This window comes from Podarcis bocagei (genome assembly GCF_964188305.1).
Source record: "Podarcis bocagei genome assembly, chromosome: 13".
NCBI lineage: Eukaryota > Metazoa > Chordata > Lepidosauria > Squamata > Lacertidae > Podarcis > Podarcis bocagei.
Window position 1 is genome coordinate 15330604 of NC_138138.1, and position 17180 is coordinate 15347783.

At 48.4% G+C, this 17180-nt stretch overlaps 1 protein-coding gene across 2 annotated transcripts in view; it reads right to left on the reverse strand.

Annotated features, from left to right (window-relative positions):
* Positions 1 to 7294, reverse strand: part of GFAP (glial fibrillary acidic protein) — a 31900-nt gene extending 24606 nt beyond the window's left edge. Inside the window, exon 1 of one of the 2 annotated variants that reach the window (XM_081166625.1) lies at positions 6201 to 7294. In XM_081166625.1, the coding sequence (XP_081022751.1) occupies positions 6201 to 6703 (503 nt within the window). In that variant the 5' untranslated portion in view covers positions 6704 to 7294. The remainder of the gene's footprint in view (positions 1 to 6200) is intronic. The other variant, XM_081166624.1, reaches the window with a different exon arrangement.
* Between the last annotated feature and the right edge of the window lie 9886 nt (positions 7295 to 17180).

Genomic DNA, 17180 nt, shown 5'->3' on the forward strand with positions numbered 1-17180 from the left:
GGGGCTGGAGGAGGCGGGCAGCGACTAGAGGGCAGCTCCTCCGGTGGGAAGAGGCAGAGGCTGGATGCGGCATCTCCCGGCTCAGCCAGCCGCTTCATGCCATGGTGGCTATAGCAGGTGAAGGCTTCAGGTGTGGTGCTGCTTCGGCGTGACATGGCGGAGGCAGGCGAGGGCGGTGAGCTGATGCCAACCTCCACCTCTTGCCTGGCGTCCTCCAGAATTTGGCACCCCGGCGCCCCGTGCCACTAGCCTCTATAGGTAAGACGCCTCTGATGAGGTGTCAACTGGCTGCTCTGCCCCCCTCCTTCCCCTAACACCTCATAACTCTGCTGTTCACCTGTCTCTGAGCTGTTATCTCCCTCATAGTTCTGCTGTAATTCAATACTGCCTCTCTCTTCTCTGGCAGCTACAGGAGAAGGGGGTGAGTGATCTCCACCATTCCTCCTCCTCTTCATTCCAGTCCCTGACATCTCCCCATTTCAGATTCCCAGAAACTGGTATTCAGAGGCACATACAGTGGTGCCCCGCAAGACGAATGCCTCGCAAGACAAAAAACTCGCTAGACGAAAGGTTTTTTCATTCGCGATTTGCCTCGCAAGACGAATTCCCCTATGGGCTTGCTTCGCAAGATGAAAACTTCTTGCGACTTTGTTAGACCGTTTAAACCGTGCTTCGCAAGACGAAAAATTCGTTAGACGGCAAAAATTGCGGAACGAATTAATTTCGTCTTGCGGGGCACCACTGTACTGTCTCTGACAGTGGCGGCAAAGCGTAGCCATCGCTAGTAGCCACTGAAAGCCTAATCCTCCATGAATTTGTCTGTACCCCCATTTAAAACCTTCCAAGTTGGTGACCACCACTGCGTGGAAAGGCATTTCCTTCAGTCCCTCCTGAATCTTCTAACATCCAGTTAATCGGATGACCCTAGAATCTAGTGTCATGAGAAACGGAGAACCGGAGAACCAGTATGTTTCCGAGCACAATTCAAAGTGTTGGTGCTGACCTTTAAAGCCCTAAACGGCCTCGGTTCAGTATATCTGAAGGAGCGTCTCCACCCCCATCGTTCTGCCCGGACACTGAGGTCCAGCTCCAAGGGCCTTCTGGTGGTTCCCTCACTGCGAGAGGCCAAGTTACAGGGAACCAGGCAGAGGGCCTTCTTGGTAGTGGCGCCCGCCCTGTGGAACGCCCTCCCATCAGATGTCAAAGCGATAAACAACTACCTGACATTCAGAAGACATCTGAAGGCAGCCCTGTTCAGGGAAGTTTTTAACATGTGACATTTTAGTGTATTTTTCATCTTTGTTGGAAGCCGCCCAGAGTGGCTGGGGAAACCCAGCCAGATGGGCGGGGTACAAATAATAAATTATTATTATTATTATTATTATTCTCTCTATCCACTTTCTCCAAACTATGTAAAATCTACAATCTCCTTTTTAAGGCGTGGCAACCCGGACTGTACACACAACCACATGATCAATTTGCACAACAGTATTATGATATTGGCAGTTTTATTTGCTGATCTTGTTAGGTATAAACTGTACCAGCTGGAGCTCATAGTAGCTGGAGTCCAACAAAATCTAGAAGTCTCCACGTCGGCTACCCTGGGCCTGTGCTGTTACTGGAACACTAGGGCTGGTTGCCACCTCTGCACCTGAGTGCTTTAGTGCTATTAAACGGAGAGAGGATATTGGTGGAAAAGGTTTGGGGCTGGCTATGCCACAGGTCCGTGGCTTGGATGCTAAGCAAGAGGTAATGTTACTTGATCCTTCCTATGCTGCAAGGAAGAATTCATCTCTCCATCTCCCCAGGAGCTATTAGATGTTCCACCTGCAATTAAGTCCATAAACGCTATACTAACCCATAACCATATTTATTGGCCCACATCTTTGTGTTACTCACTTGTGGCCTCAAACAATAAAATATGCAACTTTTGGAAACCTTTCCTGTTAATTGTACAGTGGTACCTCGGGTTAAGTACTTAATTCATTCCAGAGGTCCGTACTTAACCTGAAACTGTTCTTAACCTGAAGCACCACTTTAGCTAATGGGGCCTCCTGCTGCTGCCGCGCTGCCAGAGCACGATTTCTGTTCTCATCCTGAAGCAAAGTTCTTAACCTGAAGCGTATGTAACCTGAAGTGTATGTAACCCGAGGTACCACTGTACAGAGTTGATTTCTTACCACAGGCAACCAGACCAATGGCTAGCTTGCCTGCAACTCCTGCCTCACCTGCTTTTTAAAATTGTCTCTGTGTTATCACACCACACAGCAAACCCCTAATTTTCAACCTTGAATGAGAGTTCCTGGGGATCGCATTTGATCAAGCTGGTGGGCGCATGTCTCACTGTCCACCCAAATGGATGCATCTGTGCCACCTGGTTGCTAAATTCAGATGTTGGCAGTGCTTTTCTTCCAGGGGGAAAAGGTGACAGTACTTACCATGAAACATAGATGCCAATTCCCTGGGGCCTTGGGTGCCTGAGTACCCACAAAATTCCCCATGAAGGGACTGGGCACCCACAAATTTGCGTGCCAGGGCCATGCACACTGCATGGCACCCACGGTCGCAGAGCCAAGCTGGCAACCTTGCCATGAAGTTGCTACAGTAAGTGCCACACATTTAACCAGTGCTTCTCTGCTAGAAAAAAGAGCTGCCGGTATTGGGTAACTTTGAGTACCTCCAGGGGGAAAAAGCACTGGTTGTGGGAACCCCTCCCGACGTTGCTGAGGTTCAACCCCCATCAGCCCCAGCAAACATGGCCAGGAATGATGTAGTTCAGCAACTTCTGGAGGTCTCTACACTTGCTCTAAAGAATAAGAGATTAGGAAGGGCTCTCCTGGGCTGCAGTTTTAAGGGGAGGTTGCACAGGCATCAGTCAGGGATGCTGTGTTGTCAATCATCCACTAAGCAGGGGATTGGACTAGTAGGTGATCTCTTCCCTTTCTATGACTCTGGTCTATCCAATCCCATGGCCAACAGAGGTTGGGATGAACCACCCTCCCAGGACCAGATGCTAGCACAAAACATTACGCTGTTAGAGGCACCTGGCACTGTTGCTGCCCCCACTTCCTCCACTGTGGAGGCTGCTCCGTTATGGCAAATGGGGCACTGCCCCATCAACCTCCATCCTGATTCCTGGAAGACCACCTGCCTTTGTGTTTCCATCCAATCTAGAGGGTGGCTCTGGATATCTGCTTCCTCCTCCTCTATCTCAGTTTTGCCCTTGCAGAACTCCGCAGGGAAGAGGAGGGGGACAAAACTTGGATTAGTTGGCTCTGCGTGGCATTGGCTCTCTAGCACCACCTACTGTTGGGCTCCCTGCCTTCCGCCCTACCAGCCTCAACGGGCACCAGCCAGCACTGCTCCTCCGAGGTCATTAAAAAAATTATTTGTGTTTGTGGTCATATTTGCCGTTACATTAGCAGTGGCATTCCAGGCGTCCCAGACCCTCTGTGGTATGGTTACCAGACATCCCCGTTTCCCGGGGACAGTTCCCAGATTAACAAATCTGTCCCCGGACAAAATCTGTCCCCGGATTTCATTTAATGTCCCCAGATTTATATTTTAAGTGTTGTAGATTTATTAGTAGGGAATGATTGTTGCGTGATTGGTTCAATGGCACAAGATACGTCATATGGGGACTTCCAGCGAGGCAAAATGGCGGACACCATGGCAGCGAGCAGCTCCTGAAGCCAGCCAGGGCCAACAGCGCTACCGGGTTGGCACTGGGCTGCTAAGACTGCTGCCGCCACTGCTGAGGGGGAACTGGGGACGCCTGGCATGTCAACTGGGGGAACCGCTAACCCCCTCCCATGACCCAAATCAAGCCAGGAGCGAGAATGCCCAGTCACCCAGCTGACTGCCCAGAGGCGCTCTGGGGCCAGGAAAGCCCTGGAGCCGATGCAGGGAGAAGGAGAAGAGGAGAAGGAGAAGGAATAGAGAGAAAGACGAAGGAGAAAAAAGAGGGGAGCCCCAACCTTGCCGCGCCACTGCTGGTGCCACCACTAAGGAGGAGAGGTAGGAGAGCACTGGGAGGGCAAGGACATGTGGCCGAGCCCAGGCCTGACCCGAGCCTACTCCATGGTGGCTAGTGCTCAAAGAGAGCAGACTGGGGCCCAGAGGAAGGCTGCGCGACAGAGGAGACCACAGAAGACAAGATATTACTACCTTTTTTTAATAACTTTTTTTTTCTCTTTTCAAAAAAAAAAAAAAGGAAAAGTGTCCCCGGATTCTTTGAAAAAAATCTGGTAACCTTACTCTGTGGCCATCTTTCCTTACAATATCTCATGGAGGAAGCATGGGGGTGGAGTTGATCCGCCAAAACCCTGGAAAGGGGGCAGTGGCAAATACTGTTTAGCGCTTCACCCAACTTACTACTGGCATGGCAGAGATTACTTTAGGAGTGCTCCTAGAGGCTATGCCACACAACCGACAGGCTTATGGTAATTTGCAGTGGACTGGCAGGTAGTTAGAGGCTGCCTCTCCTGGTCTGCTACCTGAGGCAAGGGATTTGCCTTACCTAAAGGGCTAGCCCTGGAAGCGAACCTAGTCCGCAATCAAAGAGCTGGCAGATCATTAACAAATGCCCATAGAAGAAATAACAATAGTTTTTCAGTTTTCAGGCTTCCTGCCTTTACGGAAACTTTCCACGTTCACATGGGATACTGGCCAGACCTCTTGGGCCCAAGGGAACCAACTTGAATGAAATATTGGGGGCCCCAGGTAAGCCCCACCCTGAACAATCAATCACAAGATGCAGAGCACACACACCAATTGAATGGCAATGCCCATCAACTTTGGGAAGGCCCTGCCACCCCAAATATTTTACTGGGGGAAGATGAAGGGACCTTGGCACTTTGGCTCCTATGCTTGGGCCTCATTATACAGTGGTGCCCCGCAAGACGGATGCCTCGCAAGACGGAAAACTCGCTAGACGAAAGAGTTTTCCGTTTTGGAGGTGCTTCGCAAAACGAATTTCCTATGGGCTTGCTTCGCAAGATGACAATGTCTTGTGAGTTCCTGCTGGTTTTTCCCCCTCCCCCCCCTTTCTAAGCCGCTAAGCCGCTTATCAGTTCATCCGATCAGCAGATAAGCCGCTAAAAGCCGCTAAAAGCCGCTAATAGCGCTAATCCGCTAATCCTTCAATGGGCTTGCTTCGCAAGACGAAAAAGCCACTAGACGAAGAGAATCACAGAATGGATTCTTTTCATCTTGTGAGGCACCACTGTATTTTTCTGTTAATAGAGAATGTGCTATAGATTATATGCCACTCCCCTGCAGCTCTGGCTTGGAAGGGAAGACCGCAAGCTGTCACCAAGGGAAGTTCATCTCCCATGACCAGTTTTTTAATGGAAAACTAATAATCACCTGAGGAACCCCAGGGAACCCCAGATGCACAATCTGACACTCCCTGCTCCAGATAGGTCAAGCAACCAAGCCTAGCCATGTGGCCAATGTACCTCTCCCAAAACTCTTTTGCCAATATGACCTGCTGGGAAAAAATCCCATTCCAAAGCCAAACAAGGCAGTCAGTAAGACCTTGAGTGTGCAAAGCCCACTCACAAAGCACCCACCCACACCATGCATTTAAAGGACATGCCGTCCCCCCAAGAATCCTGGGAACTGGAATTCGTAAAGTGTGCTGGTAACTGTAGCTCCATGAGGGATAAATTCCCTGTTCCCACGTGTTTAAAATGCATAACGTGGATGTCCCTGAGATAACTCCTCCAAATCCTCAGTTTCCCAAGCTTCTGCATATTGCTTCCTTGCCTCATTCCCTATTTGCAGGTGCCTCCCCACCCAGCCCATGCGCTGTGGGTTAAACCACAGAGCCTAGGACTTGCCGATCAGAAGGTCAGCGGTTCAAATCCCCGCAATGGGGTGAGCTCCCGTTGCTCGGTCCCTGCTCCTGCCAACCTAGCAGTTCGAAAGCACGTCAAAAGTGCAAGTAGATAAATAGGTACCATTCTGGCGGGAAGGTAAATGGCGTTTCCGTGCGCTGCTCCGGTTCGCCAGAAGCGGCTTAGTCATGCTGGCCACATGACCCGGAAGCTGTACGCCGGCTCCCTCGGCCAATAAAGCGAGATGAGCGCTGCAACCCCAGAGTCGGCCACGACTGGACCTAATGGTCAGGGGTCCCTTTACCTTTTACCCCACCCAGCCCAGTCAAAACTTGAAAAGAGACCCTGGACCTTCCTTACTTTTGCCGGAGATTGTTGAGGTCCTCCAGCAGGTTGTCTCTCTCGATCTCCAGACGGGCCTTGGAGTTGGTGAGCTGGTCCACCTGGTGGCGGAGCTCCCTCATCTCCTCCTGGTAGATGTCGGCCAACTTGGTGGGCTCCTTGTCTCGGATTTGGTTGAGCTCGGCCACCAGGACTTTGTTCTGCTGCTCCAGGAACCGGACCTTCTCTATGTAGCTGGCAAAGCGGTCGTTCAGCTCCATCATCTCCACCTTCTCGTTGGTGCGGGTCTCCTTGAATTCGGTGTTGAGGGCATCGGCCAGGGAAAAATCCACCTTGTCCGGGGAGAACTTGGGGCCAGCACGGAAGCTGAGGCTGGAGGTCTTCAGCTTGGTGACGGAGAGCCGAGTGCCGGCGCCTGAAGACAGGTACCTGCGCCCTGGGGAGAACCTCAAGGCGTGGTGGATGGAGGAAGTCTGCGCGCCGAAACGCCTTCCGTAGGATGAGAGCCGTTGCCCTTCCATGGTCAGGCTTCTCCTCCAGGCTCTGCAAACTCAGACAGATTTTGTTCTGTGTGCTGCAAGGGGTTTTATACAAGAGGGTTAGCCATCGCCAGAGCATATGCGTGTGAAAGGCTGGAGGAGGGAGGGGGAATGGGGTTCACGCCAGACCTTAACATCTCACATCTCCCATGCCAAGTGCCCTGGCAAAGCAACAAAAGAAAGCCATTGGGCAGAAGCTTTGAGCGTTCTTGATGGGAGAAGAGAGCAAATGCTCTTGGACGAGCTAGGAGGTCAGAGTCCTTGCTCGCCTATGATGGCCACGATCTCCCTACAACAGCAGTGACATGACAACACACGGCAGGCAGCCGTGAGATTGCTAAAGATGGAAAAAGAAACGGCGGGGGGAAACATCTCATTTGCCCCAGAATCACAGGCAAGAGCATGACAAAAACACAGCAGCGAAACCAGATTGCCAAAGCGGTTCATGAAAATGCAAAACCTACTTTTGTCCAGAGAGCTCGTTCACACAGCAAATGCCACTCCTTTGCATGCTGTTCTGTATGACCAAAACAACCAGGCGTTTTACACAAAATGCTTAGATCTAGAGAGGCTCCCAGGCCTCAAGTCTGCCAGTGATGTAAATTCTGTACACCAATGCCTGGCAGACAGTAGATCCAGGATTTCAGGAGATTTGTGGTAGCTCATAAAGCATTCATGATTCCCAGTTGTTTGACGATATCAGCTTGTCGATATTGCAAATGTTGAAATATTGTATGTGCAGGAATTGGCTGACGGTTAAGGATAAATAAGTTTAAAACCCCCCAAAACTATTGTACTACAAGGTTAACTGTAAGGAATGGAATGTGAGCTAGAAACAACTTGGAAAATAAAGCAGAAACAAGAGGAAACTTTGCACACACCAAGAACGGAGTGCGGGAAAGCAAATTTTGGAAAAGTTGAATTCAGTTTGTCTTAATTTGTGGCTGATTTGGTAAAATTAGGAAAATCAATAAAAACGATTCACCATATTAGGCTGCTGAAGCAAAGCAAGGGGCATGGATTTTTATATGGAATAGAATGTGAGCTTAAAAACTCAAAACAAATACCTGTACTAAGATGTAGTCAGAGGTGCCTTCTTCCTTAATTCTAAGTATATCCACACTCCTCTTTCCAAGCCACTATTTCGCACTTGGCTGTACCTGGTGGACATTGAGGTTCTAGGAAAAAGCAAAACAGGGCTGCTTCCAGACAACCTGTTTATTCAACATTCATCCTTATTTGTTTGCAGGGAGATTAGGTGACGTGCTGTACACCAAGTACACATCAAGAGGAGTGATGTATTTGGAATCAACTCTGCCTGAGAGCCATATCTCTTGATATAGACCTCTCATCTCCCGATCCCAGATATAATAGTGTAAGCAGTGGTTACTCAGTGGTCAAGAAAAGGCACTCCGATGAGGGGATTAGGGGAAATGATATATGATGAGATAAAAAAGTGATAATACCCTCCCCCAAACTTGAAGCTATTCTCTTAGTAGCTATAGGGACAGAAGTTCCAAAAAAGATGATTCAGCTGTTTATGTATGTAACGACAGCAGCCAGAATTCTCTATGCACAAAAATGGAAGGAAGAAGTTGTTGTTGTTTAGTCGTTTAGTCGTGTCCGACTCTTCGTGACCCCATGGACCAGAGCACGTCAGGCACTTCTGTCCTCCACTGCCTCCCGCAGTTTGGTCAAACTCATGCTGGTAGCTTCGAGAACATTGTCCAACCATCTCGTCCTCTGTCGTCCCCTTCTCCTTGTGCCCTCCATCTTTCCCAACATCAGGGTCTTTTCCTGGGAGTCTTCTCTTCTCATGAGGTGGCCAAAGTATTGGAGCCTCAGCTTCAGGATCTGTCCTTCCAGTGAGCACTCAGGGCTGATTTCCTTCAGAATGGAGAGGTTTGATCTTCTTGCAGTCCATGGGACTCTCCAGAGTCTCCTCCAGCACCAGAATTCAAAAGCATTAATTCTTCGGCGATCAGCCTTCTTTATGGTCCAGCTCTCACTTCCATACATCACTACTGGGAAAACCATAGCTTTTACTATACGGACCTTTGTTGGCAAGGAAGAAGTAGCTACCAGCAAAGAAGAATGGATAAATAAAGCGATGGATTATGCAGAATTGGCAGCTAAAATAAGAGAACCCAATGATGATTGTCTGGTTGAAGAATAATGGAAGCCTTTTTCGGTCTATTTAAAGAAATACTATAGTATGATGAATTCGCCAGCAGGATTTGAACTATGAACAGCAGGAGATTACCGTATAGTTATTATGGTATAAGAGAGAGAGGATAGGGTGCAGCAAGGGGCAGAAATAAGAAACACCATAGAGAACGGGGTAGGAAGTTGACAAAGCAAAATAAAAAAAAATTATGTATTGGAGTGTACATGTGAATATTTTTTGAAAATTTAAGAAAAATATAACTGGGAAAAAGAAAAGGCACAACTGGAAAAAAAGAAAAAGCACTCTACATATGCTCAAGGGAAAGGTGAAAAAAAGATAAGGATGTCCCTGTGCAGAATACCTTTCCCACTGAGTAACTTTCTGCAGCTAGCTCTCAAAGTGCCTGGACGGAAAGGGCTTCCATGGCAGAAAGTATTATCTTCCACTTGGTGTTTCAGCATCTTTTGAGACATGAAGCATAGCACACAGCTGCCTTTTCCTCGGTAATCTGTTGCCTGTTCTTACCAAAAGTGCCCAAATGACAGATCTTTGATTCATCTCAGAGGCAGGTTGAGTCAGGCAGCTGAGACGCTAATTAAGAAAGATTTCAATTAAATGTCTCTTCAAAGCCCCTGACTGGCTTTCCACTCCAGTGGTTCTTTAAAGACAGCAAATTCCCAAAACTCTTTCCCGCAAACTTCTGGGTTTCTTTTCAGCTTGACGCGTCAGCAGGAAATGCATTTAGGGCTGTTTAGAGGAGACAAGGCTGGAGGAGAGGTTGGGGGGGGAGAGGCAGAGATGATGGGTTTAAAGAGTTTTATAAACAGAGGGGGGCAGAGCAGCTAACACTTGCCTGAAAGCTGCACCCCCTCACTCAGCTGCCCTCCATGCTAAGCCCAAAGGTCCAAAGGCCTGGTTGCCAAAGAGCACTCTGCACATGTTCAGAGGCACTGCCTGCCTCACAGAAATCAGGTGAAGCTTGGGACAAATGTCATCCTAACTAGTTATTTGAAGAACCAAGGTTCCTCCTGTCAGGTTCCCAGAAAGGAGAATTTTGAACTTTAGAGGTTTGTGTGTAGATGGAGATTAGGGTGGTTAAAGCAGACTCCTGGATTCCTGGCTCAGAGAGGGCTGCAGAGTGGAGTGGTTAAAGCATCTCCCCCCCGCCCCCCCAATTATCTGCACCTAAGATGTAGGACAGTCTGATGTGCCTCAGAGCTGTGTATCAGTCTTTGCTTCTAAGCTGACAGAACTCTTCAAGGCTCTGATGGGCAAAGTAGAGCAACAAAACACGTCTCTCTTTTGTCAAGAATTCCCCCTCCTAATTCCCGGAAACCTCCAGCCCCTGTGACCAAAAACATTTGCCGTATTTTTTGCTCCACAAGACACACTTTTTTCCTCCTAAAAAGTAAGGGGAAATGTCTGTGCATCTTATGGAGCAAATGCGTGGTCCCCGGAGCTGAATTGCCCAGGGGCTAAAAGCAGATCATACTCTTTTTTTTTTTTTTAGAAAGAGGGAAGTGGGTGTTGAAACAAAGCCGCTAAGCAGCTGATCGGCAAGAGATCAGAGGGAGATAAGGGAGACTAGAGATAAAGGAGGCTGCCTGGGAGGGGGGGAGGTAAAGACAGCAAAGTTGCAAGCAGAGAACACAGGAATACTAAAACAAGCAATGAGGAGAGAAATTAGAAGAAAAGGAGGAGCAAAAAACTGCTCCAGCTAAGGAAAAGACACTAAGGCAAACAAGTGGGAAGGGGGTGTTGAAAGGTAGCAGCTGATCGGCAAGCGATTGGGAGGGAGATAAGGGACGCTAGAGATAAAGGAGGCTGCCTGGGAGGGGGGAGGTAAAAGCCCATGGATCTTTGGGATTTTTGCATTGGGTCACCCCAAATTCACCATCAGATCACATAGCATGTCCATGGCTACAGCCTGCACCAAAAAAATCACGCACCCACTGTTTGCGCAATGGCGCAAAGCACGGATCCACATGGATCCTCAGGATTTTTGCATTGGGCTACCCCAAACTCACTGTCAAATCACATATCATGTCTGTGGCCACGGCATGAACCACAAAAATCATACATCCACCGTTTCGTTCAGAATATTTTTTTATTCTTGTTTTCCTCCTGTAAAAACTAGGTGTGTCTTATGGAGCGAAAAATACGGCAGTTGTGCAAGGGCATGGGTGTAGCCAAGCGGGTGGGGTGGGGTGGGCAGTCCCCCCTCCCCACATCAAGTAAAACAATAGAAATGTTTAACTAACCGACCAATCACATCAGTTCTGCCCCTCCTAACATAAGTCCCGCCACCCCTAACAAAACCCCTGGCTACACCCATGTGCAAGGCTGGGAATCTTTGTACAGGGGGAGGCAATGTGGTTTTTTCTCCTTGGGCTCCTTAGGATGCTTATCATTGAGGGAGGATATTAACAAACAGAATAGTAAATTGTTTTTATATGCAATAACGGCAGCAAGAATATTACTGGCACAGAAATGGAAACAAGAAGAATTACTGACGAAAGAAGAATGGCAGATGAAATTAACGGACTATGCAGAATTAGATAAGATGACAGGAAGGATTGAAAACCTGCGGGACCAGAGATTCTCAGAGGACTGGAGTAAATATTTGAATTATCTGAAAAGCAATTGTAACAAACAAATCACGCTAGTAGGACTGCAAGAAGTTTTGTAAGGAGGATTATGTGAAATAGAGATTACAAACTCAAACAGAAATTACAAACTCACGTTTCTTACAGAAAAGCTTAAGATACACGTTGATCTAACCACACTTAGTTGTTATCTCTGAGAAATTTAGAAAGTAACAGGATATATTTATACGAATTCTTTAAACTTACACGACCCCTTAAAAATTAGCTGATGAAGGTGAATACATCGAAACAGGCCCCTGTCCTAGTTTCCGATCCATAATTGACTTCTGACTTCTGCTCAATGATTCAAACTAAGACCTTCACTTCGAATCTGACTACAGTATGGACTAACATGAACTTATCTCTACTCATAAACTCTTATCTCTAATTCTGTAATGAATTATTGTGTTATGCATATCCTTATGAGTTTGAGTTTGTAATCTGTGTTTGAATTTGTAATCTCTATTTGAGTTTGCAATCCTTGTCAGAATACATACTTTTGAATGGATTAATTTGTCTTACAGTTGACTATTGATTTGCGAGTAGATGCGACTCCCACTACTGAAACTTATATTGGCCTGAGTTCTTGGTGTGCTTTTTTCTTGGTATATGTAATAACAAGAACTCCAATTTATTTAACGATAGCCTCGCTGCCATGGCATCTCAACTGAGGACAGGCCTTGGGCACACCCCAGACGCCATTGCAGTCGCACGGGGCAGGGGGAACATTCGTAGTTGCCGGGCCAGCCGCCTCCCAACCTTTTTTTTTTTGTAAAAGCCTCGCCTGCCACACCTCTGGCCCACAGCCAGCTTCCCAGCCCCCTAACCCCTCGCTCAGCCTCCCCTCCCCTGGCGAAAGCAGCCTCTGTCGACCAAGCCCTGCGCGTCCCTCTGGAGCCGGGAGCCGTCATCCCCACAAAAGGGCCTTATTAATGGGCCCGAGGCCACGCCGCCAGCCCCTGGCCGAGAACACAAGGGGCTCTGTGCTCTGGCCGCTGTCTCAAGGTGTCCCATTTTCATGCTCGCCGTGGCAAGATTGATACCCCCCGCCGGCTCTGCCGCGAGGAGTGCGGTCCGCTGCAGGAACACGCAGTCCCTGAAAGCCCCGGCCTGGGAAGGGGTTGGGTACACAAAAGAAAAGAAAAGTGAACAAGAAAAAAAAGCCACCGTTTAAAAGCAGCCTTGGAAGGTTCTTCTGAGAAGCGGAGCAGGCCCAAGGCTTTTGGACACCCCCCCCAAAGGGGGTACGTGAGCCAGCGAGGGATTCCAGGGGGTACACCTGGGATCGTGGCCCGGCCTCGTGGGTGACTAAGGGTTGCAATTCCAAGTGGAAGGTGCTCTCTTGTATCCCTCAGCTGCTCTGATAAAACTGGGATATCTGGCTTTTTTACATGGCGCCCAAAAATGTGTGTTTTGGGGGGGCACCGTGCTCTCATACAAGCTCCGAAGAAAGCACATCTCTCACGTGGTGGGTTTTAAAAAAAAAAATACTCCTCAAGAAAATTCCAGAATGGCCAAGTCCCCATTATTAATTATTATTATTATTATTATTATTATTATTATTATTATTATTATTATTATTTTATTTGTATCCCCCCCAAGGCCAGGCTCAGAGAAAGGAAGCATCACGTTGCCTGAGAGATCCCTGCCTCTCCTGCTTGCACACAAGTAGGAGTTGGGATGGGGCTGCTCCAAAAGGCAGTGTGAAATCGCTTCCCAGCTGAGGGATCCCCGCCCCCTCCTGCTTGCACGCAAGTAGGTATGGGATTGGGGCTGCTCTGATGGGAAGGGAGGCATCGCGCTGCCCGAGCCTCGCCACTGTTGCCGCTCTCGGCCGTCCTTCTCCGCCTTCCATGCTTGACCCACCATGCACCGCTTCCCCACCACCACCAAAGAACCAACAACTCAGGGGCTGCCCAGGCTCATGGAGAAAGGAGATACAGTGGTACCTCTGGATGCAAACGGGATCCATTCCAGAGCCCCGTTCGCATCCTGAGCAGAACGCAACCTGCGTCTGCATGTGCGCGGGTCGTGATTCTCATAGTTCCAATCCCAGTACGTTTCCGAGCACAATTCAAAGTGTTGGTGCTGACCTTTAAAGCCCTAAACGGCCTCGGCCCAGTATACCCGAAGGAGCGTCTCCACCCCCATCATTCTGCCCGGACGCTGAGGTCCAGCGCCGAGGGCCTTCTGGCGGTTCCCTCATTGCGAGAAGCAAAGCTACAGGGAACCAGGCAGAGGGCCTTCTCGGTAGTGGCGCCCGCCCTGTGGAACGCCCTTCCAGCAGATGTCAAAGCGATAAACAACTACCTGACATTCAGAAGACATCTTAAGGCTCAGGGAAGTTTTTAACGTGTGATATTTTACTGTATTTTTGGTTTCTATGGAAGCCGCCCAGAGTGGCTGGGGAGGCCCAGCCAGATGGGCGGGGTATAAATAAATAAATTAATAATAATAATAATAATAATAATAATAATTATTATTATTATTATTATTATTATTATTATTATTATTATTATTATTATTAATTCACTTTGCAGCATCCCCGCATTATTGTTTCTAAAGTCCCTGTGAAAATTCAACCGCATTTTTATGTGAATTTCTCCCGTTTTTTGTACGCAATTTCCCTTAATACGCATGTTGTTGCCAGGGCATGTTTCCCCAATATAACACATTTCCCTTTGTTATTTTCACCAACATGCATTTTATATGCACACTACCCCTTAGCATAGATGCATTTCTGTACACATTACATCAGTGGTGGCCAAACTTGGCCCGCCAGCTGTTTTGGGACTACAATTCCCATCATCCCTGACCACTGGTCCTGTTAGCTAGGGATGATGGGAGTTGTAGTCCCATGTACCGCAAAATTCCGAGAAGTGTCCGTTGCAAAGGGTGGATGAGTTTCAGTTTGCGCATCGTTTTGGAAAGTGAACATGAGTTTGAGTTCGCTTTTAAATGCAAGCTGAATCCATGGTCTCCCTCACCCCTAGGTGCCCCCCATCCAATTTTAAACCATTCAGATCAGAGCATTTAGCCCTAACTGCCCTTTTGGACGCTGCAAATACTGTTCCACGCCTGCTGGTGTTCACACCCACACACTCACAGGCTTGCTGCCATATAGACACTTGTGCCTTTGCCCAACCTTGTACACCATCCGTAACGTGACATGGCTGCCCCACGCACATGTCAACCCATCCCCAGCGCCGCGGTGACGGGTGTGCTGTCCCCTCGGAGTTTTACAACCCTACAACTCCTGGGATGAGCGGGATCCCCCTTGTCCCTGGGCCGCTGCAGCCCAAGTCCCCTCTCCTGGCGCACAGAGGCCAAAGTAGTTGCTTGCCAGCTCCCGAGTCTTTTAATCCGTGTCGCCCATTGGAACAGAATGAAAAGGTTGTTGTTTGGCTGCTGGACAGGAGTTCGGGGCGGTGAAAGGGATGGCAGGAGGGGAATGAGGCGCCTGGGCATACCAATGAAGCCTTCTTTATCCCGCATGTCTGGGGAGCTGGCACGCCACAGGGAGAGCACATACAACGCAGTCTGCTTCTGGGAAACAATGGGACTTAAGCCGCAGAGAGAAAGAGGCCGACTTTAGGGGGCAAGAGAAACTCCCCTGCACTTGCTCTCCGCTTCATCAGGTACAATGGTACAAGACTGGTCCATCAGGTGAGGCTCAGCAATGGAGGGATAACTCAGATGCACAAGGATGCTTCTTTTGTGGGGCTACCTTTGAAGGTGACCCGGAAACTACAACTAATCCAGAACGCGGCAGCTAGACTGGTGACTGGGAGCGGCCGCAGAGACCACATAACACTGGTCTTGAAAGACCTACATTGGCTCCCAGTACGTTTCCGAGCACAATTCAAAGTGTTGGTGCTGACCTTTAAAGCCCTAAACGGCCTTGGTCCAGTATATCTGAAGGAGCGTCTCCACCCCCATCGTTCTACCCGGACACTGAGGTCCAGCACCGAGGGCCTTCTGGCAGTTCCCTCACTGCGAGAAGCCAAGTTACAGGGAACCAGGCAGAGGGCCTACTCGGTAGTGGCACCTTCCCTGTGGAACACCCTCCCACCAGATGTCAAAGAGAACAACAACTACCAGCCTTTTAGAAGACATCTGAAGGCAGCCCTATTTCGGGAAGCTTTTAATGTTTGATGTATTATAGCATTTCAATATTCTTTTGGAAGCCGCCCAGAGTGGCTGGGGAAGCCCAGCCAGATGGGCGGGGTATAAATAATTTTTTATTATTATTATTATTATTATTATTATTATTATTATTATTATTATTATTATTATTATTGGCAGCTGGAAGTGGTTTTTTTGGTGTGTGTGTGTTTTGCATCATGTTTGAGGGTGTGTGTGTCAGAAATCTTTACACCCATAGAATGCAAATGCGGCATCAAGAGCAGCAGGATTCTGTGACATGAATCAGTGGTGCAAATTTGTATAGATTTGTTTAGCCTGCATAATTAGGTCTCCCTCTACAAGTCATGAGGAGGGGCAGGGATCTCCTCCTTGGGTGCCAGCCATTTGCACTATGCCATGGTTGGGCATAGGGCTGGAGGAGAGACTCTTGAGAGTCCCATGGACTGCAAGAAGATCAAACCTATCTATCCATTCTGAAGGAAATCAGCCCTGAGTGCTCACTGGAAGGACAGATTGTGAAGCTGAGGCTCCAATACTTTGGCCACCTCATGAGAAGAGAAGAGAAGAGAAGAGAAGAGAAGAGAAGAGAAGAGAAGAGAAGAGAAGAGAAGAGAAGAGAAGAGAAGACTCCCTGGAAAAAACCCTGATGTTGGGAAAGATGGAGGGCACAAGGAGAAGGGGATGACAGAGGACAAGATGGTTGGACAGTGTTCTTGAAGCTACCAACATGAGTTTGACCAAACTGTGGGAGGCAGTGGAAGACAGGTGTGCCTGGAGTGCTCTGGTCCATGGGGTCACAAAGAGTCAGACACAACTAAACAACAACAACATGGTTGGGCATAGTGTGCTGTGGAGTGCAAGCCCAGCCATTATATCTGGTTCAGCATCTGAATGAGTGTCAAAAGCAGAGGGGGAACCTTAACCCTCTCCTCCTTGACCACGACAAGTCCTGCTCAGACCACCCTCTAGCTTCTGAGATGTCACCAGGCACTTTCTACACATTTTTTCAAGCTAAGCTTTGCAGCCACAGGGGCGAGAAAGGTCGAGTCGTAGAATTGCAGAGTTGAAAGGGACTCCAAGGGTCATTATTGTCCAAGCCCCTGCAATACAGCTATCCCATACAGGGATTGAAACTGCAACCTTGGCATTATTATCAGCACTGAGTTATCCAGCTGTCCATGGTGAGATTTCTCTCTGTGCTGTAAAAATACTGAAAAGTGCACAAACCAGATGTTTAAGACACACACACACACACACACACACACACACACAGCATTGTGAATATCCACACTAGGGGCCACAATAACAATGCACTTTCTTTCTCTTCACCAGTACCCAGTAAGGTGTGGCTGTTGAGATTTCTATTCCACCTGAAGGAACAGACGTGTGGAATTGTTACGTGTCACATGTCTGTTTACATTCCAGCACAGTATGCTGGGAACTTCCGTTGTGTATAGCTTTTGCTTTTCCCGTTCTCTCTGAGATGACATGAGAGAGAGAC